Source organism: Ursus maritimus, unplaced genomic scaffold, assembly GCF_017311325.1.
Source record: "Ursus maritimus isolate PB19 unplaced genomic scaffold, ASM1731132v1 scaffold_16, whole genome shotgun sequence".
NCBI lineage: Eukaryota > Metazoa > Chordata > Mammalia > Carnivora > Ursidae > Ursus > Ursus maritimus.
Genome location: NW_024424008.1, coordinates 33,793,003 through 33,818,155, shown reverse-complemented (window position 1 = coordinate 33,818,155; position 25,153 = coordinate 33,793,003). Strand labels below are relative to the sequence as shown.

The window sequence follows — 25,153 nt, the reverse complement described above, 5'->3', positions numbered from 1 at the left end:
TTATTTTTAAGGGTAACAGTTGAGTTCTTTAGGAAACCATTAGGGCCATTTTTCCTTAGCCACCCCCTCGCCATTCCCTACAGCAGACCGTCCTGGTTACTGCAGAATGGAAGTTGCCGGTCAACAGGAAGGCTCTGTCTCCTCCCCCTGCCTGACTTCCTCTTTCCCCTTAAGGCCCCCTGAGGACCAGACAGGGCAGGAGTTGTTTGCTGCGGGTTTGGAGGGTGGGGGCCGGCAGCCAGGCTTTGCTGAAATCCTGTGGGTGGGCAGACACCGCCTCCCCTGGCGTGCTCTCTCTGCTCTCTTGGTCTGCAGGCTAGAGGCTGGCTCTTTCCGGAGCCCCAAACTCTGTCCCCAGGGAGCCATGGCGACATCCCGGGGCCGTCTCTACCTTTGGATGTACTTGGCTGCAGCGCTGGCATCTTTCCTGGCAGGATTTATGGTGGGTAAGTATGAACCGCTTCTCCCCAGTGCAGGGCTGGTGCTTGTCCCTGCAGCCTGGGGAGGAGCGAGAGGAAGCCTGGAGGCTGTGCAGCTGGGCTCCCCGAGCTCCCCGCGTGTGGCCAACGCAGCGGATTTCAGCCCGACTGGCAGCCGAATGGAATGCATTTTGACCTTCTTAATGAAGTGTGACTGAAATTCAAATTTATTAAAGTTTCAGTGAGCTCAGGATACTTGTCAAGCGCTGTTAGGTCAGAGCTGTCACTCTCCACGGGGATGAAAAAGGTGGTTTCATTTAAAAGCACTATTAATGAGTCAGAACTAGCAACTGTAATGTGGACAGCATCGCAAAAAACTGCCCTTCCTTCATCATTTACTAAACAAATATTTGTGGAATGTGCCTTGTGTGTCAGGCGCTGTGCTACGAACTAGATCACCCCAAGGAGAACAAGAAAGATAGAGGCCCGTGCCTTGATGGGTAACATGTAGGAAAATGAAAAAAAAAAAAATCTCGTAAAACTAGTTTTAACCAACTCAAAATTACACTGCATAGCAGAATTTGAAGGATTTCTGCATTTAATATGAACATTTTTGTAAAGCTCACCTTGAGCTATTTCTGAAGTAAGGACTATTTTTTTTTTTTTGGCTTCTAATTTTTGTAAAAGTCAAAAGCAATTATATACGTATATGGTCAGTATAGATGCATGTATTCTCTCCCCCTAGGCTGGTTTATTAAACCTTTGAAAGAAACGACCCCTTCACCGCCCTATCATCAAAGTATACGGTGGAAACTCGTATCTGAGATGAAAGCTGAAAATATTAAATCATTCCTTCGGTAAGATTGTTTTGATGTTTGGTCTTAAAAATGTTGGAAATATTGCAGAGTGAGAAGTATATTACAACTGGTTATATTCATGTGGGTAATCTTTGTGTGAAATTACATGATCTCACGTTAATTTATGGTAATTTAAAATGTCCCTTTAAACCACTCAGGGTAAAATGTATTTGAATGTTGCAGGAATGGCTCTTTCTTCTCTAACTTAATCGACAGAAAAAGTATCTGGTTGCTTTATTAAGAGATGTTTCAACTTCATGTAACTTCAGACTGCAGCTGAATGTTATTTCTTCCTTATGCCTGGGTTTAATCAGCAATTTTATTTGAAGGTCACATTCTGTCAGGAAGACTTAGATGGTTGTAAACTCAGATTTAAAGGAGGGGAGATTAAAGTTTCAGACTGTCTGCCACAAATTAAACTTTTGTCCCACATTGCAACTATAAGTAATACAAACTAGACAAAATAAGAGCGAAAGGATCAGTGCAAATCCACCAGCCTCTAAGTGTGAAAAGGCATGACATTCAGGGAAATGATAATGAACTCCTTGGAGGCAGTCACCATGATATATGTTCTATATTCAGACTCTCTCAAAGGAGTGTCATTAAAATAAACAAAAACAACAAAAAACCCAACCAGCTTTATTGAAGTATAATTTACATACAGTGAACTGCATCATATAAAGCCTAAGATTTGACAGTATTGACGGATGTATAATAAACTCAATAAACCACTTCCTCAGTCAAGATGCAGAAATTTTATGTCCTGCCCTTTGCAGTTTTATTTCCTATCTTCACCTTTAGCCCTGTGCAGTGACCACTCAGGTTTATGTCACTATGAGTTCCTTTGCATTTTCGAGAATGTTATATAAACGGAATCACACAGTATGCACTCTTGTGTCTGTCTTCTTTCAATCAGCTTAGTAATTTTGGAATTCACCCAGGTTGTTGCACATATCAGTTTATTGCTTTTTATTTCTGCGTAGTATTCCATTGTATGGATATCTTGTAATGTGCAGCTGTTGGATGCTTGGGTTGTTTCTAGTTTTTGTTTATTATGAACAAAGCTGCTATGAACATGTGTTTACAAGTTTTTGTGTGAACATATATTTTCATTTCCCTTGGAATGGCTCTATTGGATGATAAGCATATGTTTAACTTTTTAAGAAGATGTCCAACAGATTTCAAAAGTGGTAACGTGTTTACATTCCTACCCATTATGCGTGAGTGCACCTGCTGTTGTACATTGTGGTCAACAGTTTTGACTGTTGCTGTAATTTTCATCATGCCAATGGGTATTGTGTGTAGTGCTATCTTATTGTGGTTTCAATTTGCATCTTCCTTATAACAAGTGATGTTAAGCATCATCTCCTATGTGTATTGGACATTTGCGTATTTTCTTTCATAAAGCCTCTGTTAACCTATTTTCCTATTTTAAATTGTTTTGTTTTCTTACTGAGTGGTAGGAGTTCCTTATGTATTCTGGGTACAGTTCCTTTGCCAGACGTGTCTTGTGAATATTTGCTTCTGTTCTATGGCTGGCCTTTTTTTGTTAGTGGAGTTTTTGAAAGGCAGAAATTTTTAATTTTGGTAAAGTCCTGTTGACCAGTTTTTGGTTTTCTGTTTCATATTCTGTGTTCCATCTAACTTTGCCTATTAGAAATATGAAGATTTTCTTCTAGGTTTTCTTCTAGAAGTTTTGTAACTGTCGCTTGTATATTTAGATCAATGGTCCACTTCAAGTTAATTTTTGTGTATGTTATAATGTTAGAGTTGATGATTTTTTAAATCCAAATATTCAATTATTCCTGCAACATTTGTTGAAAAAATACTTATTTCCACATTGAATTGCCCTGGCGTCTTTGTCCAAAATTACTTGACCATATATGTGTGGCCTGGTTTTGGATTTTTACATTTTCTTTTATTGATCTGCAGACCTAACACTACACGCGGATAGTTAGTGTAGCTTAGTAAGAAGTCTGAAAATCAGGTAGAGTTAATCCTATACATTTTTTTTCTTAAAAATTGCTTTGACTACTTTACGCCATTTGCATTTCCAAGTTAATTTTAGAATCATCTTCTGAATTCCTACAAAAAACCTGCTGGAACTTTTATTAAAGTTGCATCAACTCTACAGATGAATTTGGAAGAGAAGTGACATCTTTCAAATACGGAGTCTCTCAGTCTCTTTTTTCATTTGTCATAGGGAGGTAGTATAGTTTAACTTTTACCCATGGAGGGGCATTTACGATCAGTTTTTGGATATTATGATTAAGGTTGCTATTTACATTTGCATACAGATTTTACACGATCAAGGTTCCCATTTCTCTGACATAAATGCCCAAGGGTAAAAATTGCTAAGTTGTATGGTAAATACATTTTTAGTTTGAGAAGACTTTGCCTAACTGCTTTCTAGTACAGCTGTATGATTTTGTTTTCCATTGACATTATCATTGTTTTTAATTTTACCCATTCTGACAGGTGCATGGTGATACCTCATTGTGGTTTTAAACTGCAGTCCCCTATTGGTTAATGATATTGAACATCTTTTTATGTGCTTATTATACATACATCATTTGTGTATATATATATATAAATATATATATATATACAATTTGTCTCTTCAGTGAAATGTCTGTTCATGTCTTTGACCTATTTTCTATTTGGATAGTTTCGTTTGTTTTTTTTGCTGTTGAGCTTTGAGAGAACTTTATATTTTGTAGATAAGTCTTTTGTCGGCTTTGTGGTAGTCAAGTATTTTTCCCTCTCTGCTATTTGTCTCTTCATGTCTTAACAGAGTTGTTTGTAGGTTAGAAGCTTTACATTTTAATGAGGTCCAATTTTATTGCTTTTTCCTTTTATGGATCGTGCATTTGGGTTCATACCTAAGAACTCTTAGACTAGATCTCTTTTCCCCTCTCCTCTCTGCTCTGAAATTTTATACCTTACATTTTACATTAATTTTGTGATTCATTTAATTTTTGCGTAAGATAAAACGTTTGGCCGGGGTGCATTCTTTGGCCTCTGGATGTCCAGTTGCTCCAGCACCGTTTGTTGAAAGGCTAGTCTTTCATTTAATTGCTTTACACATTTGTCAAAAGTCAGTTGGGCTATATGTGTGTGAGTCTGTTGCTGGGTTCTCTGTTCTGCTGTATTAATCTCTGTGTCTGCTCTCTGCCGGTACCACATGGTCTTGATTATTGATGCTATATCGTAAGCCTCAGCAATGTGTAGAATTATTCCTCCCATCTTATTTTTCTAAGCAATTGTTTTAGCTATTCCATACCCTTTTCCTTTTCATATAAAATACAGAATAAACATACTTAATGTCTACAAAAACCTTGCTGGGATTGTGATAGTAATTGCACTAATCTTTTAAAACAATTTGGGGTACTTGACAGTTTTCCTATGTCCAGTCTTCTAATCCATAAACATAGTCTCTTCAATTATTTAGGCCTTCTTTGTTTGCTTTTATAACATTTTGTAATTTTCAGGATGCAGATCCTGGATATGTACTATTTGATTTATATCCAAGTGTTTCATTTTCTTTGGAGCAATTATAAGTCGTACTGTGTTTAATTTCAGTTTCCACATGTTTGTTGTTACTATACGGAAATACTGTTGATTTTTGTATGCATCCTGTGGCCTGTCTAAACTCATGTCTTTAGGAGTTTTTTGTAGATTCATTGGGGTTTTCTGTGTAGACAATCATGCCATCTTCAAATAGGGACACTTTTATTTCTACCTTTCCAAACTTTATGTGTTTTACACTTGGATTTTATTGTTTGGTTTTTGTTTGTTTCGTCTTTATTGTGCTGACTGAAATTCCAGTAGTATGTTGAATAAGAGTGAGAGTGAACATCTTTTTTTTATTGTTGTTTCTAACCTTAGGGGGTAAGCATTCAGAATTTCATAGTTAAGTATGATACTGTCTATACATTTGTTGTAGGGACACCTGGGTGGCTCAGTCGGTTGAGCATCTGACTCTTGATTTCAGCTCAGGTCATGATCTCAGGGTCCTGGGATTGAGCCCCACGTCAGGCTCTGTGCTAGGCAGGGAGTCTGCTTCGGATTCTCTCTCCCTCCATCCTTCACTCCCTCCCTTTGCCCCTCTCCTCACTTGCATTCTCTCTCTCTCAAAAAAAAAAAAAAAAAGTATAGATTCGTTGTGGATGCTCCTGATCAAGTTAAGGAAACTCCCCTCTATTTCAAGATTGCTAGGAGTTTTTGTTTTGTTTTGCTTTTAAATCATGGATGGATAGTGATATTGTCAAGAGGTCATTTTTCTGCATCAGTTTCTATGATCATGACTTTCTTTCCTTTATCTGGTTAAGAATCTAGTGATTCCTTTGCTGATTTTGGACACTGGGGATAAACTTATATCAAGAAGGGAGTCACAATCTTCAGGAATGTGAAAATGTATATTTTTCCCATTAAATATGCAAGGTTTTGCTTTATATATTATGAAGACCATTGATTAGGCATCTACACCTTAATGTTGTTATGTCTTTAAGACACAACTACCCTTTTATCTTTATGAAATGTCCTTCTTTGTCTTTGATAATTGCTATCTTTAAGTCTATTTTATTTGGTATAAATATTGCCACATCAGCCTCCTTACACTGAACATTTACATGGTATGTCTTCTTCCATCTACTTTTAATCTGTCATTTTCTTTAGAATTAAAATGTACCTTCAATAGAGAGCATTTAATTGCCACTTGGTACTCAGTACATTTTGGTGATCTTAAAGTGTATCCACTGTAGGTGGTGGATAATAGCAATTTGCTATTGTATTCTTTCTGGCAATCTGTGCCTTTGATTTGAATATTTAGTCCATTAACAAATAAAGTAACCATTGATATGTTTAAACTTAGGTCTACTAATTTACTATTTTCTGTTTACTCTGTTCATTTTTGTTCATTCCTTCTCATTTTCTGCCCCTTTTTGGGTAAAATTTTATTTAAAATTTTATTTCAGTTTATCTTTTGGCTATACGTCCTTCCATTGTTTTTTTGTTTTTTGTTTTTTTGTTTTTTTAGCAGATGGTGCTAGTGATTGCACCATACGTCTAACTTACAACTCTTCACTCAATTCTTATTTTCTGTATTGTATGTTAAGTTGTAAAAAGTTCATATTTCTATATTGCCATTACCCTCTCCTCTATCATCCTTTATATTAGAGCTGTCAAAATATCATTTATTTAATGCAATATAAACCTCACGAAACAATTTTTCTTTGAACACATATGTATTGAAAGCTAATTAAGAGTTAAAATAGTGTTTTATATCTTATTTCCAATGATCTTCATTTGTTTCTGAAAATGTGGGATATGCCATGGTATTTCTATTTAGTCTGAATAACTTTCTTAAGCATTTCCTGTAATGTGGGGTCTGGTCATGACAAACACTCTTAGTTTATCTGTAAAATCCTACTTTATCATAATTCTTGAAGCATGCTTTTCCTGGATATAGACTGCTAAGATGAATTTGTTTGTGTTTTTTCATTGTCTTCTGTCTAGTATTGGCATCTGATGAGAAGTTTACAGTCCTTTAAGTTACAGAACATGTCATCTTATCTTTAATTTTGAGCAGTTTTACTATGTGTCTAGGTATAGTTTTCCTCAAATTTATTCTGTTTATGGCTCTCTGAGATTCTTGACTTTGTAAACTTATGTCTTTCACTAGTTTAGGAAGGTTTTATTCATTATTCCTTAAAATTTTCTTTACCCCTTCTGAGACTCCATGTAAACCCTAGAATCAAATAAACAAAGGGCATACAGTATGGTGTGCTCCCTCCCCATCTATCCTGTGATTTAATGAGGTCATGAAGTTCCATCTTAATTTCCATGGATGAACTAGAGCAAACTATAGTAATGAGGTATGAAAACAGCTATGTTGTTCTTGTGAAATTGAGCTGATTAATGACTGAGGCACTTTAGATATTAGGAAGCAAATACAAAATGTCTGTTTCGAGGCGCTTGTTTCGAGATAAAGGAAAATAATCAGGCAGTTAAGATGCATGTTATTTAAAGAGAGACTCAGTCTTTATTTTTCCTATAATACAGTAAAATGGCAGAATATCTTATCAGGTTAAGACAAAATGCTTATATTTTAAATTGTGTAAGTTAAAGACCAGGTATAATGTTAACACTATTGAACTCTGTCTGCAGCGTATCATAAAGTGTCCCAAAGAAGTCACCTGGAAAATTAGGTATCAGAAGCAAAACTTAATAATGTTTTTGACCATTAAAATTTGTTTATCTCTATTTTCCTTTAATGTGTAATATAGCATAAGGTGTTAAGTTATGTATAAATAGTTTATATGATGATTGTATTTTTGGAGTGCAATACAGAAATTGCACACGGGGCACCTGGGTGGCCCAATGGGTTAAGTGTCTGCCTTCGGCTCAGGTCATGACCCCCCAGGTCCTGTGATCGAACCCCACATTGGGCTCCCTGCTCAGTAGGGAGCCTGCTTCTCTCTCTCACTCTGCCTGCAACTCCCCCTGCTTGTGCTCTGTTGTGTGCTCTCTCTGTCAAATAAATAAAATATTTTTAAAAATTGCACACCAAGAATGACAAGAATAGAAGTAGAATGAAATACATTGAATTAGGAACTCAAGACTTTAATGAATGAGGAGTGACCACAGTTTTGACAGCACCCAGAAGGTGTAGTAGGTGGTGACTTTTGGTATGAGCTTTAAAGCAGTCATTCTTTTTGAAAAAAGAAAAGGGAAAAATACTGGAAAGAACCAAGGGAGAGTAAGAACCCTAGCAGATCTTCTAGCCCTGAGATATGTGGAGGCATGGGAAATAAAACCACTGGCAGGTGAGCAGGGTCCTCTAAGGAAACCTGTTAAGGCAAGGAAGTCAAGCAAGCATTCAGAGAAGTGGCTGAGGATTAAAGAATTGTTGATCATAGATAGAGAAGGTTTATGATCAGTGAAAGAGCCTAGGAGGGAGAAGAGTTCCAGATTGGGTTAATGGTTCTAATGGAGTGGGAAGAATTTGATTTCTTCCCAGCCACTTTCTTGTTGGCATTGCCTCAGTTGTTGAGTGTTTGTCCTCCTTCATGTATTCAGTAAGAGTTACATTCCTTCCAGCCTAGGAATTTCTTGATTGGTTCATAATCCATTCATTATAACTCTTCCCTCTGGCAATGATTCATTTCAAAAGAGGTATATACTCTATTATGTCCAATGAAATGAGAGGAAAGTTTAGCTGTGATCTTCTAGTGTAAGTTTTCCTCTGTTAAAAGAAATACCGAAGAGGAAACAGATGTTCTTGTTTGTACTTGTTTCTCCTAAGCATTACAGTGGGAATATATGATGCCTGGAACTATACCCACCTTGGGACCGGAAGGAGAACTTTAGAAATGAACTAAAGGATGTTACACACTGCTCCTCTTTTTTTTTTTTTTCTTTCACTTCTGTATTCCATTTCAGTGGGTTCTTTATTTTTTTAAAGAGAGAGCACGTACACGCACATGTGAGTACATTGGGTGGGACGAGGGGCACAGGAAGAGAGAGAGAGAGAGAGAATCCTAAGCAGGCTCAGTGACCAGCATGGAACCTGATATGGGGCTCAGTCTCACAGCCCTGAGATCATGACCTGAGCCCAAATCAGGAACTGAATGCTTACTGGATTGAGCCACCCAGGTGTCCCTCAGTGGGTTCTTTAAAAGATGGATGACAAAAGCTCATGGTTAATCCTCTATCTTAATTTAAGGAAATACATTTTTTTCCTTAATTATAAGAATGTTATCTGTTCACTGTAGAAAATAGAACAATAATTACATGAAGTAGAAATTAAATATCTCAAGCCCCACTTTTTTCTAATGCATACAAAATAACTTCCATTATGTTAATACTTTTTTAAAGCAAATATTCTAAGATATTAAATATACATAATCTATAGATTTCATTTAATGATACAGAAAGAGAAAGCTTCACAGAAGTTGCTGGAGGAGGCCCCATGGATGATGAGTAGCTTGCAGGTGAGAAAAGAGAATAAAGAGGTGGTGACAGGGAGACTCAGGTAGATGGGACAGTATTTATGTCTCAGAGAAGACCTTGTGCAAAGGCTATAGGTAGTTCACTGCAGGAGGAAAAGGAATTCACCAAATGCCACAGGGTGGAGAATTTTATGTGGAGAGTAGTAGGAAATGGAAATGGAAAGATGGAAGGGTGGGTCAGATGAAAAAAGGCCCAATATGCCACGTTTGAATGTGAACTTTATAAAAACGCACAGTATAGGGAGTCAACAAGGAGTTCAGGCAATTGAATAAATCAGGTGAATGATTTCAGATTATCACTATTTCTCAAGGTCAGCCAACTATGACTTTCATATTTTAGTCCCAGCATTTAATGACTGAAATGAGGAACATATTATTTAACTATTCTTTCAGTTTCCTTATTTGCAAAATGAGGACAAGGGGAGAAAGGTTGTGAAGACTCAATGAGGTAACCCAGGTGAAAGTGCCTGGTCACATGCCTGGCATATAGTAAGTTTTCAGTAAATGCCACTTTTCCTTTGCTGCCTGTCTTGTTTTGATTGTGGCATGGTTGGCTAAAAAAACCAATTTACACCTGAGGAGGTGGTGGGGTGCGGAAAGGTGAGAAAATATTTTAAAAATTATTTACCCTCATGTAAAATGAATATAAAAACTACTTTTGTGAGGTCACTTAAATGCTACAACCATTTATACTCAGAACCAAGAGAACATTGCCCAAATTCAATTCAACAAACCTGTTGTATAATTTCTGGATAACAGGCAGGAACTAAGCAGTAGGCAATATAAAAATAAAAATGCACGGACTTTGAACTTCAATGAGATCAATAAACAACTGAATAAACATAACAAGACAGCAGTGGAAGTATACATGAGACTGTCCAACTGGTCTCTGCAAACATTATGAACTGCCCCACCACCACCCAAAGTATCCCCCCTTACTGTTGATCAGCAAGAAGGAGCACCATTGGTATAGAGGCCTGACATTCTTCCAAGGTATCTTCTCTTACCTGCTGATTGCATGTGTTTACCATGGCATATGTTCTTTCCTGGGGGAGCATAATGTGAATATTGTAGTTACACACAATTTTTAAATTGGCCTACCTAGAAATTGGTATCACTAGCTGTTGGTTTGTTTGTTTGTTTGTTTTATCGTTGGTGTAGAAATGATAATACTTAAAGGATGAGTGATGCATCTAGAATAGTCCTTAGGCATACTGTCTGAATTTAGTCTTTAACCCCCACTTGTATTTTATTTTCATTGTAGCTCTTTTACAAAGCTCCCTCATCTGGCAGGAACAGAACAAAATTTACTTCTTGCCAAAAAAATCCAAACCCAGTGGAAGAAATTTGGACTGGATTCAGCCAAGTTGGTTCATTATGATGTTCTCCTATCCTACCCTAATGAGACAAATGCCAACTATATATCAATCATGGATGAACATGGAATTGAGGTGATGTGGAATTGTTGGTACTTTTTGTATCTTTTAACCCCAGTTGTTTATGCGAATTGGGATGTAGGGTCAAGTAAAAATGGAAATTGGTTAATAGTGCAGTGGGACTCATTTTTTTTTTTTTAGAAAAGTTGATAAGTTAGAAACTAATTATTTCAGTGTCTACTGTGTTAGGCACAGTGCCAAGTCTTAAAGCCAGAATGAAGCCTAGGAACAGGATTCTTTTTGCTTTAAGTAAGGTAAGGCAGATGTGGAACATGTTATTTTAAATCAATACGGTGAGTGTTATGAAGACTATGTTTTGGGTTCTTTACACAGAACAGGTTCACTTAGCCCAGCCTGGGACTTAGAGAAGGTTTCCTGAAAGAAAACCTTTCTGATAATGTGAGTCATGAAAGATCCTAAGGAGTTAACTACATGAAAAAGCAAAGTAAAAGAATCCAGGCAGAAGAGAAAATACTGGCAAAGGTTTGGAGACCCAGAACTAGCTTAGTATTATTGGGGAGCTTAAAATTTTCCTGTATTTCAAAAATGTGCAAAGTGGACCACAGTAAGAGATAAACCAGTATATATATGTTTTGGGGACAGGTCATAGAACAGCTTATACATTGTCCTAAGGGACTTAGGGAATTCAACTTCGGTCAATGGAAACCATTGACAAGTCCTGAGCAATGGAAGGGTGTGGCTAGAGAGGCATTTTTTTAGATAGATAGGGCCATCTGCAGGTTAGACCTTAACTAGGCAAGGAATTCAAGTTGGAGTCTTATGAGAATAGTCCAGGTGAAAGATGATGAAGCCCTGAATCAGGATGGTAGTAGGAATGAGGAAGAGGGATGATCTAAGAAGTAGTTAGGAAGCAATATTAGTGGGAATTGATTAGTGATTGACTGGAGTAAGGAGGTGAAGTAGGGTTCAGGATGACTCCTAGTGTCTGGTATGGGTGGCTGGCTAGTGATGCTACTAGTAATAGAAAGGAATGATGAACAGAAAGCAGGGCTGGGGTGAGGGATGAGAAATGCAAAGTTGGACTCGTTGAGTTTGGACATCCAAGCTGAAATAACCATCACACGATCACACGTCTGGAAAGGTGGTCCTTATAAGCATATGGGCTATGGATAAAATTTTGGGAGTCCATGAAATCTGACAGGAAGGAAGTATAAATGAGGCAGATAGTAGACTGGGGATAAAACACAGGAAACATTTAAGTACATTTGAAAGAAAAGGGGTCCAACAAAGAAAGTTGAAAAGGAATCATTGGAAAAAGGAGGAGGAGAATCAATGGGGGTGCCACCTTCAAAGCCCTGTTTTTATATGGGAACTTCTAGTCATCTGAGGTTGCGTGCATTTTAGAAGTTGCTACTATTTGGAAGGCGGTAGTAACGATAAAGCTCTTCCTCATTATTGCCAGTGGAATTTACCTGATCAGTTACTGAACCTAGTTTCAGAATGTTTAATCTTAAGTGTATACTTGGGGGCATTAGTCTTTAATAACAATCGGGAATATTTCTCTCCAACTTCATGTTATTTCAATTCTTGCTAGATTTTCAATACCTCCTACCTTGAGCCACCACCAGATGGATATGAGAATGTTACAAATATTGTTCCACCATATAATGCTTTCTCTGCCCAAGGCACACCGGAGGTAAAATAAGACTTTTTTCACTCAACTCTTTAAACCTTCCTTTGTTATTTAAAGCCTCTGTAGAGAATGAAAACCAAGGAGATTAGGTAAATCATACATGCTGATCCATACTTTGGGATTCAGTGCTATGAACACCCTTTCTAAAATTAATTTAAGAAAAAGAAAAAAACAGAAATACATAAAAATCATAGCCTGGTGAAGCAGATGCCTCTCTGAGGTAACAAAGGAGTTGCTGAACACATATTTAATTCAGGAATGACAGTAGATGTTTTTCCAAGCTCTTTTCCTCTGTTCATAGTGTAGTTTTGTTATAGATTTATAGATCATACCACAGAAGTTCTTAAATTAATACTCTGCTTGAAAATTAAACATGGTTGGGGGTGCCTGGGTGGCTCAGTCAGTAAGCGTCTGCTTTCGGCTTAGGGCGTGATCCACCAGGGTCCTGGGATGGAGCCCCGCATCGGGCTCCCTGCTCCACTGGTAGCCTGCTTCTTCCTCTCCCACTCCCCCTGCTTGTGTTCCCTCTCTTGCTGTCTGTTTCTCTCTGTCAAATAAATAAATAAAATCTTAAAAAAAAAAAAAAGAAAATGAAACATGGTTGGGATTTCTTTTTTCTTGTAAAAATCTCCTTTGTTTCACCTACCCCCCACTTATCTCCCCTCTCCTCCATTTGTTCTCTGTATTTTAAAGTCTGTTGGTTTGTTCGTTCGTTTTTGTTTAGATTCTGCATGTAAGTAAAATCGTATGGTATTTGTCTTTCTCTGACTTACTTCTCTTACTTAGCATAATACTCTCTAGGTCTGTCCATGTTGTTGCAAATGGCAAGATCTCATTCTTTCTTATGGTTGAGTGTGTATACACACACACACACACACACACACACACACACACACACCGCTTTTTTCTTATCCATTCATCCATCAGTGGACACTTGGGTGAATAATGATGCAGTAAACATAAGGGTGCCTGTATTTCTTTGAATTAGTGTTTTTGCTTTCTGTGGGTAAGTACCCAGTAGTAGAATTCTGGATCATAAGGTATTTCTATTTTTAATTTTTTGAGGAACTTTCATACTGTTTTCCACAGTGGTTGCACCAATTTGCATTCCCACCAACAGTGCACAGGGATTTCTTTTTTCCCTGCATCCTTGCCAACACCTGTTATTTCTTGTCTTTTTGATACTAGCCCTTCTGACCCATGTGAGGTGATATCTCATTGTGGTTTTGATTTGCATTTCCTTGATGATCGGTAATGTTGAGAATGCTTTCATGTATCTGTTGCCCATCTGTATATGTTCTTTGGAAAACTGTCTATGTAGGTCTTTTGCCCATTTTAATCAGATTATGTATGTATGTATTTATTTTTTGGTATTGGGTTGTATAAGGTTATATAGTTTGGATATTAACTCCTTACTGGATATGTCATTTGCAACTATCTTTCCGCTCTTCAGTTAGGTTTATGATTTTCTTTGCTGTGCAAAAGCTTTTTATTTTGCTGTAGTCCAGTAGTTTATTTTTGCTTTTGTTTCCCTTGCCCAGGGAGACATAGCTAGAAAAATGTTGTTAAGGCTGATGTCAAAGAAATTACTCCCCTGTGTTTACTTCTAGGGGTTTTATGGTTTCAGGTCTCATATTTAGGGCTTTAATCCATGTTTAGTTTATTTTTGTGGATGGTGTAAGAAAGTATCTTGATTTCATTCTTTTGCATATAGCTGTCTGGTGTTCCTAGTACCATTTATTGACGAGACTGTCTTTTCCTCACTGTATATTCTTGCCTCCTTTGTCATAGATTAATTGATTGTATAAGTGTGGGTTTACTTCTGGACTTTATTCAGGTCTATTGATCTTGTGTCTGTTGTCATGCTGGTACTAGGCTGTTTTGATTACTACAGCTTTGTAGTCTAACTTGAAATTTGGGGTTATGATACCTCCAGCTTTTCTTTCTCATGCTTGCTTTGACTATTGGAAGTCTTCTGTGGTTCCATATAAATTTGAGTATTATTTTTTGTAGTCCTGTGACAAAGGCTGTTGGCATTTTGATAGGGATTGTGTGGAATCTGTAGATTGCTTTGGGTAGTATGGACATTTTAATGATATTAAATGGTATTCCAATCTGTGAGCATGGAGTATCTTTCCATTTATTTGGAATATTTATTAATAATAAATATTATTTATTCTTCAGTTTCTTTTATCAGTATTTATATTTTTCAGGGTACAGGTCTTTCAACTCCTTGGTTAAATTTATTCCCAGGTATTTTTATTATTTTTGGAACAGTTATAAATGGGATTGTTTAAAACATAGTAGGGATTTTTGAAATGACTCTTTCCTTTGGCTCAGTATATGCTGGTAATCTCTTCAAAACAGAACACACTGTTTTAAATGTTCTGTATTGAGATTTTTTCAGTCTTTCAAAGTATCGAAATATTTTTTAAAAACTTATACAGAATTAGCACATGTCTGTTTTTTAAGGCCAGTCCAGGAAAGATAACTTTTGATGATGTGGTATTGTGGAGCGTACTTATTCTTGGGTTTTCTCTTTAATGGTAGCAGTATTCTGTATGTTTTTAAATTTTCTCTTTTCTTTACAGGGGGATCTTATATATGTGAACTACGCTCGTACGGAAGATTTTTTCAAACTGGAAAGAGAGATGAACATCAACTGCAGTGGAAAGATTGTTATTGCAAGATACGGAAAAATCTTCAGAGGAAATAAAGTATTGTATTGTCTTTTCTAGAGAGAGGAGGATAGTGTATATCTTCTAAATGTAAATGACCAACTTGTGTTCTGTTTTCCAGAATTACCCCCATATATATATATATATATTTAAAAAGTCTTCCTATTTGCATGGTTGCACAGGAAATCCTGTTTTTATGTTACCTCACATATCTATAAAGGGAAGTTACTTTTATTACAGAAACAAAATTTGCTTTTTAAAATTTTTTGAGGGAAATTTTATATAAACTGAAAACTGAAAGCTCCCCTACATTACCCGTTTTATTTGCCCAGACATGATCAATCTTCACAGCTTTTCTTAGACCTAATTCTGTGACATATGAATATAAATACCTTTTTCTATATACTAATTTATGTATATCATACATTTTTTACAAAGATGGCATCATATACTATATATACCTTTATTTTCTCACTCACCAATAATACATAGGTATTCCTCCACGTCAAAACACTGAGAGTTGTATAATGTGTAGTTAAGAGTATAGGACTCTAGATCCATACAACATAGATTCTGGTCTAGTCTAGGCTCCCTGTTCTCTAGATCTTTTACTGTGAGCAAGTTATTTAATCTTTCTCTGCCAGTGTTTCCTCATACATAAAGTGGGAATGTTAATAATAGCACTAATCTCCTAGAATCCTTAACGAAGATTAAATGACTTGATGTTTGAAAGCACTTACGATAGTGCCTGGTACTTAGTTAATTCTATATAGCTGCTTATTAAGTAAATACCTTGTTATTTTGGATGTGTGCATGATACTTTGTAGAAGTGATAAGCAGTTTAACCATTCCTATGTTGACAGATGCTTGGCTTGAATTTATTACTATTAAAAATAATTCCATTGTGAAAATCTTTGTCCATATGCACTTGAACATTTATGTGAAGATTTTTGTAGTATGGATTCCTAGAAATTTAATGGCTGAGTCAACATGTATATTCTTTCAGAATTTTGGAAGGCATCATCAAATTGCCCTTTAAAAAAAAGTTGTGACAGATTGTACTCCCATTCATATTATAAGAATGCTTTCTGAATATTGCAATGTGTTTTAGTTAATCAAGACTGTTGGTTATCTATCTTCTGCTACCAAATTTCTGGTAATGAATTCAGAACCTTACAGGAAAGGTTTTCCTATTTGTGGTTAGTTCAAATTGTTAGAAAATGTTTATAAAACACAGTGGGCAATTTTTCACATACTCTGTATAGAACTTTAAATTAGTTTAGTCCCACAAATATTTATATGATGTGCCAGACGCTGGAGGGTGGATAGTTAAAATTGAACAAGACATGGTCCCTTTTATCAAAACACCCTCAGTCTAGCAAGGGTGAAAGATATTTTAGGGATATTTTAAAATACTTTGACCCATCCTATAACAGAAATATGTACAAAATAGAAGAGCTAGAAAGAAGGGAGACATTAATTTTGCAGTTTTAGTGACAACAGGAATGTTTCACAGAAGAGACAATAGCTTGTTTGGAGTTGTATAGAATAAATGAGAGTCGTTAGCTCCCCCAGGAGAGAAATTGTATTCAAGGCATAAAGAACTGACTGTGTAGCAGCATGATAAAAAGCAGGGTCTCAAGTCCCCTACGTTATTAAATTGATCTTCTCTTAGATTAATTAATCATCTGCCACGTCTACATTATGGATTGCCCATTGCCCCTGCAGGTTAAAAATGCCATGTTAGCAGGAGCCATAGGAATCATCTTGTATTCAGATCCAGCGGATTATTTTGCCCCTGCGGTACAGCCATATCCTAAAGGATGGAACCTTCCTGGAACTGCAGCACAGAGAGGGAATGTGTTAAATTTGAATGGTGCTGGGGACCCGCTCACTCCAGGCTATCCAGCTAAAGGTAATGGATGGGCCTGCCATGGTTCACCCATTTTTGCAAAATCCTACTTGCCCTTAAAGAAGACGTAAAAGCAAACATCTACAGAATAATTTTAAAACTATATGCAATTACAATTTTTTGGATTGGTATTGCTAGGAATTAAAAAGCATTTCCCATGTATTACTTTTGTTTCAAATTTACATGAGGTGTGGACATGGAGAGGGAAGGGTCAGTTGAATTTCTGCTTTTAGCAGAGGTGCAGAAACAGATCCCCATACCCAAAGTAATACTGCTTTTACCAAACTAGAACTTCGGTTTTCTGAATTGCTTAGTGATTTTATCCTTCTCTAGATATCATACATTTGTATTTTTTTTCTAAGTACCAATGAGTTTTTGGGTGTTGTCAAAACTTTTCACATTTTACATGTTAAACGTCTGTGTAACAGCCTCCACAATTAAGATAATGAGCATATCCATTACTCAAAAAGTTTTCACTCATCTCTTTGTAATGCTTTCCTCTCCAGCCCTTCCTACCCAATTCCTGCCAGTCCCTAGTCCCTGCCAGACCACTGATCTGCTTTCTGTCAGCATAATTGTTTTGAGATCCATCCACATTGATGTCTGTGTCAATACTTCATTCCTTTTTATGCTAAGTAGTATTTCATTGAATGGATACACTACAGTTTGTTTATTCATTTACTTGTTGATGGATGTTCGGATTGGTTTTCGTTTGGGCACTCTTATACATAAAGCTGCTTTGAACAGTTGTATACAAATCTTTGTATGTACATATGCTTTTATTTCTCCTGGATAAATATATAGAAATCGAATGACTGGATAATATGGTAGACACATATTTAACTTTTGGAGAAATTTTCAAATTGGTTTCCAAAGTGGTTGTACCATTTTACATTCCAGCAACAGTGCATCAGTGTTCCAGTTGCCAAATCCTTGCTACCTTTAGTTTGGTCAGTCTTTTTAATTTTACATTGTAATATATAAGTAAATCCTCCAAGTTACTTTTTTTTTTATCAGTTTTTGGGGCTATTCTAGGTCCTTTCCATGTGAATTTTAGATCCAGCTTATTAATTTCCACTGACAAGTGTCCTGGGAATTTGACTGAGATTGAATTAAATCTAGAAGTCAATTTGGGGAGAATCGACATCTTAAAAAATAATGAATATTTTAATCCATGCCCATGGTGCAACTCTCCATTTACTTAGGTATTCTTTAATTTATTTCCACATGTTTGCAGTTTCATTGTATGGATTGTGCACATCTTATTTACCCATATGAGTTTCCTAGTTGTATGCTTTTTAATAATACATTTTAAATTTCAATTTCCATATGTTCAATGCTAGTAAGTAGAAATACTTTGTATTTGTAGAAGAAATACATCAGTCTTGAATCCTGGAAACTTGTTAAACTTACTAAATAGTTCTAGTAGGTAGTAGGTTTCTATAGCTACCATCAGTTTTTACATAGACGATCATGTTTTCTGCAAATATGGTTCTGTTTCTTTTTTTCTAATCTGAATGCCTTTTACTTTTTAAAATGTGTTTGCCTTAGTATACTGGCTAGTATCTCTTGTACATTGCTGGAAAAAGGTGTTAGAGAAGATGTCCTTACCTTGTTCCTGCCTCAAGAAGAAAAAAAATCCAGTCTTCCTCTGTTAAGTATGATCCAGCTGTAGGCTTTATTTCAGATTCCTTTTGTCAGGTTGGGGGAGTTTACTTCTGATGGGCTAAGAGCTTTATTTTTGCATATTTACCTAGGAATGTGTAATGAATTTTGTCAAATGCTTTCACTGAGTCTTGAGATGATACTAAGTTGTTATATTACTTCTGTTAAATTATACTAATAGATTTTTGAATGTTAAACCAACCCTCCCATCCTAGGATACACTCTGCTTGGTCACAGTGCATGATCCTTTTCTATGTTGTTGGTATATCATTGAACTTAAAAATTTTGTTAAGCATATCTGTCTTTAGTCATGAGGGATATTGGCCTACAGATTTATTTTCTTGTACTATTTTAGTTTCGTTTTGGTGTCAGAGTAATGTTGGCTTTATGTGCTAAGTCGGGAAATATTTCATCTTAGTTGTTTTGTAAGAGTTTATATAGAATGAGTGATTTTTGCCTGTAAACATTTGGTAGAATTGCCTAGCAAATCTGAGCCTGAAGTTTAGTTTGTAGGCATGTTTTTAACTACAAATTTAATTTTTAAAGTAGGTGTGTGGCTATTTAGGTTGTCCGTTTATTATCCAGTGAGCTTTGGTAGTTTATGTCTTCCACTGATTTTGTCCATTTCGTCTAAGTTACATTTAATAGAGTTGTTCATAATATTCTCAGTCTGTGTGTGTGTGTGTGTGTGTGTGTGTACGCACATATGCACGTGCAGGTACTAAAGTGATATTCTGTTCTTTATTCCTGATCGTGGCAATTTATCTCTCTCTTTCTTTTTTTTCCTGAACTGTCTTGCTAGAGATTTATCAGTTTTATTGATCTTCTCAAAGAACCAGCTTTGGATTTGATTCATAATTGCTACCATTTTTCTGTCTCCTATTTCTTATATTTCTGCTCTGATCTTTATTATGTTCTTTCCCTGCTTATTTTTGCCTCATTTGCTCTCCTTTTCTATTTTCTTGAGGTAGAATCTGATGTCATTTGATTGAAATCTTCCTTTGTTTTTTTTTTTTTTTAAGATTTTTTATTTATTTATTTATGTGACAGAGAGACAGCCAGCGAGAGAGGGAACACAGGCAGGGGGAGTGGGAGAGGAAGAAGCAGGCTCCCAGCCGAGGAGCCGGATGTGGGACTCGATCCCGGAACGCCGGGATCACGCCCGAGCCGAAGGCAGACGCTTAACGACTGCGCTACCCAGGCGCCCCTAAATCTTCCTTTGTTTCTAAGATAGGTGTTTCAGTGCTATACAACTATTTTGGCTGAAAGCCAAAGTCCTAATGAGATTGTAAGTCTGACAGTACTTTTCAGTCTTCCTTTAAAGAGAGTATTGTTTTGGATCTTTATGATTCCCAAGATCTCATAAATTCCCTTTAATTTTTTTTTCAGTTATACCTAGTTTCAGAATTCGGGACGCATTTTCCAGGCAACTAGTTAACTGAAGCTTCCCTAAGAAAGAGTCAAGATATCTTTGAGGAAATAAAATATTCTTGTAAAATTCAAGAGAATTACATGAAATGTCAAAACAAATTTGGAAATTTATAATCCCCATAGTTGATTTTACATTAAAATTTGATTTAATTTCTTACTGTTGAATTAAATAAGCCATATTAGGGGTGCCTGGGTGGCTCAGTCGTTAAGTGTCTGCCTTCAGCTCAGGTCATGATCCCAGGGTCCTGGGATCGAGTCCCACATCAGGCTCCTTGCTCAGTGAGGAGTGTGATTCTCCCTCTCCCACTCCTCCTGCTTGTGTTCCCTCTCTCGCTATCTCTCTGTCAAATAAATAAATAAAATCTTAGATAGATAGATAGATAGATAGATAGATAGATAGATAGATCGGTCATATTAGGTAAAACAATCATTGGCTTTGGAGAATTTTAAATTTTGATATAATTTCAAATGTAGTAAATCTGAGATAGTAATAAAAGAAATTTGTTTATACCCCTTGCTCAGATTTTTCAGTTGTTTTCATTTTATGCAATTAATTTCTACAGAGTACACCTTTAGACTTGATGTCAAAGAAGGAGTGGGAATTCCCAAGATTCCAGTACATCCTATTGGGTATAATGATGCAGAAATATTACTACGGTATGATTTTCTATTTGGATATGAGATTTAAGATATTTTACACTAATGTGTCCACTTTCTTATCTAAAACCAATGTAATCTAATTATGTTAAAAGTCTGTTTGTATACTTGAAACCAGTGTTATATGTCACTTATATGTCAATAAAATTTTTTAAAAATTAAGGAAACAAAGTAGGAAAATTAGTTTAAAAATAAGTCTTTTATCAAAATATTTCCTGAAGTAGGAATAACAGAGTACACCAAGAAATGGCAAGAAACCATTAGTCTGCTACAAATGAAAGTCTGAAGTGCAAAACTGTGTCCAAGATAAAAGTGCTGATTGGAGATTTGTCGAATAGTTAAATTTTCTTTGATATGCATTTGATGTTTAAACTTGACCTGTATTTTAAAAATCTTACAGTGCCCACCACTTATTAGACATGTGAACTTGGACCAGTTATTTAATCTTTCTCTGATTCAGTTTCCTCATCTGTGAAATGACGATAGTAATTGTTTCTCCCTGATAGGGTTATTATGAGGAGGAGATGAGATCAATTTAAGTGTGTAAAGTATCTAGAATATAGTAAACATTTAATTAATGTTTGCTCTTCTTGCATTCTATTACTGATGTTCTTTCACAAATCTCCAGCTTTTATTTTTTTAGATGTCTGTACCAATACAACTTAATAATTGCTTTATGAGTGCCTACTAGGTAATCAGTCATGAATTTCCTATTTTTACTGTTTCTTAGGTCTGATGATTCCCTACATAAGTAAAGTGAAAAGTAAGGAGGCTGATGTTTCACATTTTCTCTCCCTATTTTTTTTCCCCTAAGCTCTCTTACCACAAACATACTAAGTACTTCATATATTTCAATTTTGGCTCTCTTGCTAAAATGTAAGTTCCATTAAGAAAGGGAATATTAACAGTACTTGGCTCATTAAATATTTGTTAAATGTATGAATGAAATATCTCATTATCAGATATTATGATTTCTTCTAAGAAATTGTGATGCTCAGCCTTTTTCTGTCATTTTCATTTTCTCTCAACAGTCACATGGGAGGTACCGCTCCGCCAGACGACAGCTGGAAGGGAAGTCTTAATGTGGAGTATAACATTGGGCCTGGCTTTGCAGGGCATGATTCCTTCAGGTAATTTTATATTATTTTAGTAGACTGGAAAAGTTTTATATGTTTAATGGGAAAATATCAAGATAACTGTTCTGCCAGGTATATTTTGCTTGTTTTCTTCCCTCATTTTTCATGGTGAAGAATTGATCATTTTATATCACTTAAGAAGTACTTATAGGATGATGTACTGAATTCTTCTTCCAGTAGAGAGATCACAACATGTGTTTTATAAAGTCTTAAACATGACTACATTTGAGTTTAGGTTTAACATTTTAACTTTCTTCTTTACCCAAAGTGTTAAAACAATGTTTCAGATAACCCAGTATTTCAAATGTATAGCATTTTGAACGTTACCTTAAGGGAAGGAGTACAAGAGAAGAGAGAAAGGAGCTCACATTTATTGATCACTTACTGGGCAGGTGGGTTAAGTGAGTTAAAGCCGGCCAGCACGTAGCTATCGTAAGGCTCAGTGCATTAGCATTAGCGCTGTTGTAGAGGAGGGATCTCAGAATATTTGTTCTATGAGCTTAGTATTACAGAAAGATTAAGTTTTCCACTGGATCAAAGCAGGCAGGAAATACTAACTGGAGAGATCAACTTGCATAGAATTGTGAAAGAGCCATGGCATGATTTAGAACTTTAAGTAGTTTGATTTGTCTGAGGGAGAAAGGGAAATTGAACACTGTTCAATCAGAATATATAGCTCTTTTGATTAAACCAAAATTAGTAGCTCAGTCTTATTTGCTAACGCTTTACATTAACAGTGCAAACTTGGATTCTTAGTGGTTTTTTAGTTTCTGTAAGAATGTTTTTTCAGCACGTTTAAAGTATTAGAAATTCAATGTTTTTATTTTAAAGGAATTTTAGGAATACTTTGAGTGCTTATGTATCTCTGTAACTCAGAACAGAGTTACTTGAATATAAGTTTATTATCTACAGCAGCAGGAAAACTTAACATACACAATGAAAGATAAAGGCCTTTCTGATTTAGAAAGAAAACATAATGACACAGAGAACAGAGAAAACATATAGCTTCCATTCTACAATTTCAGTTCAAGAGTAAATTCAGAAACGTACAAATCCCTTTGTCTAGATATCAAAAAGTTGTTCTCCTTCACCATGGGCACAAAATTCTTAATTGACTTGAGCTGAAAATGGACAAATACACAAATAAAAATCTCTTGTTCTTTCTCACTAAAAAGAGCTTTTGATAATCTATTAACCCATTTATGGAGATTCTGTCATTTTTACCCAGATGAGCTGTCCAGATTCTGTCATTTCTCACCCAAAAGAGCTCTTTATAATTAATCCATTTGCAGAGATTACCAAGTGGCAAGACATAAAACCAAATTCCTAGTCATTGCTGCCACCAATAAGGAATAATTTACCTGCCATAAGCAAACTAGAAATACAAAACACAAAATCAGTAGGAGAGATAGTATAAAGTTAGAAGTCCACAGAAAGAGAGACAAACCAAGAAACAGACTCTTGAACTATAGAGAACAAACTGATGGCTACCAGAGGGAAGGTGGGAGGAGAGTGAGTGAAATAGGTGATGGGGAGATTAAGAGTATATTTATCGTAATGAACACTGAGTAGTGTATAGAATTGTTGAATCACTATATTGTACACCTAAAACTACTACAACACTGTATGTTAACTATACTGGTGTTAAAATTAAACACTTAATAATTAAAAAGAGATACAGAATCAACAGAGTGAAAATTCTGTCACTACTTCTCTTTTATCTCAGAGACAAAAGAAGACACGTCTGGGTTTAAGCTACCCATACCTGGTTCTATGAGGTGAATCCATTATACATCTCAGTGGGACTTCCAAAAATGATAAAGGGTGATTTTTTTTTTAAGTTAAACCATGTTTCTCGTACAAATATAAAACGAACGTGTCAAAAATTTCATTTAATTCACTAATTAATAAGGGAACCACAAAGGAATTAAAATTGGTTCAGAGGAGAATTCAGTGATGATACCAGAAAAAATCAGTGCATCACGAATGCTGAAATGGAAGTACTTACTTAATAGCAGAAATCTTGTTTCTTCTACCTTGAATCAATTGAACATTCACGAGACAGATTGTATATTTCAGCAGATGTGGTATTTCTACAAGTTAACTTTGATGTCTACAGAGTTGTGAAATATTCTAGTCAAAGGCAGCGATAGGCAGAGGTAAGTCATGGATGAGCTAAGGCCTTTCTCACTTTTTCCTTATAAGAGTGTGTTCATTCATTTCACAAATATTTATTGAGCATTTACTATAACCCAGGCACTATTCTGCAAACTGGGGATCCAGCAGTGAACAAAACAGACAATATTCCTTCCCCTGTGGAGCTTACATTATAGAGTTCATGTTATTTGGAACATGCGTTTGAAGTGGTAATAGAACGAACAAATAGATCCTCTTTTCAAAACTTCTGGAGTCAATGATTCTAAAAACTAGGAAGATGCAAGTATTAAATATGTGGGTGGGCTCCTCTGAGGATCTGAACAGGTAATCTATGTTTATTTTCAGGTTTTGATTAAAATAGATTTTTTTTCCTCATTCCTTGTTTGTTAACATTCTTATTTTCTTCATTTAATGACATAATATCAGTGATTCAGGGTTTCTTACCAATAGATCTTAGGCTCATATTTTTAGAAACACATGCTAAAAATGTTTCTGCTTTATTGTTATTAATTTTTATCTCTCAGTAGCAAAATAAATCCTTAATGTCTTAAAATGTAAAAAAATACCCATTAATTAGTTTTTCCCCAAAGGCGCTTCTGTTGAATGTTGCACATGATTTAAATATGTATTCAGAAGCACAATATACTCATAGAGGGGAAAAATCAGAATCTGCACTTAGCAATGTACAGTTTTGACAACCTCTTAGTTCTTGCATTCATAAACCACACATTAGAAACTGCTGGGAGTCCTCTCCATCCACCCCCCAACAGATAAAGATTCATTTTGTTTCCTTGTGAAAGGGAGACTCAGCATTTTCCCATGTCATTTTGGATTCATAGAATGTGAAAGGCTTTTTTTTTTTTTTTTGACTATTTGAGCCTGACTGTATTTTCCCTTGAATTATAATTTGGTTAATTATATTTCATGAATGGATATTTTTAAAAGGCTGGCCCAAATGAGAATCAACAGTGATGGGCTAGAAAAGTTTCGTTATGTAGTTGTCTGGTACATTCTAGCAGGTGCTTCCCAAATTCCCATTTCCTTCCCAAATTTCCCATGTTTCTTGTTGGTGCCGCTCAGCCAGCTATTTAACAATGTAACAACATTCTGCTTTCACAATCTTGAAGAAAGTCACTGAC

General features: G+C 35.9%; 1 protein-coding gene across 2 annotated transcripts in view; it reads left to right on the top strand.

Moving 5' to 3' along the window:
- Positions 1-200: 200 nt before the first annotated feature.
- Positions 201-25,153, top strand: part of LOC103660690 (N-acetylated-alpha-linked acidic dipeptidase 2) — a 109,363-nt gene continuing 84,410 nt past the window's right edge. The window contains exons 1-8 of one of the 2 annotated variants that reach the window (XM_040631008.1): positions 201-446; positions 1,165-1,276; positions 10,553-10,739; positions 12,280-12,381; positions 14,970-15,095; positions 16,785-16,971; positions 20,628-20,721; positions 21,753-21,851. In XM_040631008.1, coding sequence (XP_040486942.1) covers positions 365-446; positions 1,165-1,276; positions 10,553-10,739; positions 12,280-12,381; positions 14,970-15,095; positions 16,785-16,971; positions 20,628-20,721; positions 21,753-21,851 — 989 coding nt within the window. In that variant the 5' untranslated portion in view covers positions 201-364. The remainder of the gene's footprint in view (positions 447-1,164; positions 1,277-10,552; positions 10,740-12,279; positions 12,382-14,969; positions 15,096-16,784; positions 16,972-20,627; positions 20,722-21,752; positions 21,852-25,153) is intronic. The other variant, XM_008688343.2, reaches the window with a different exon arrangement.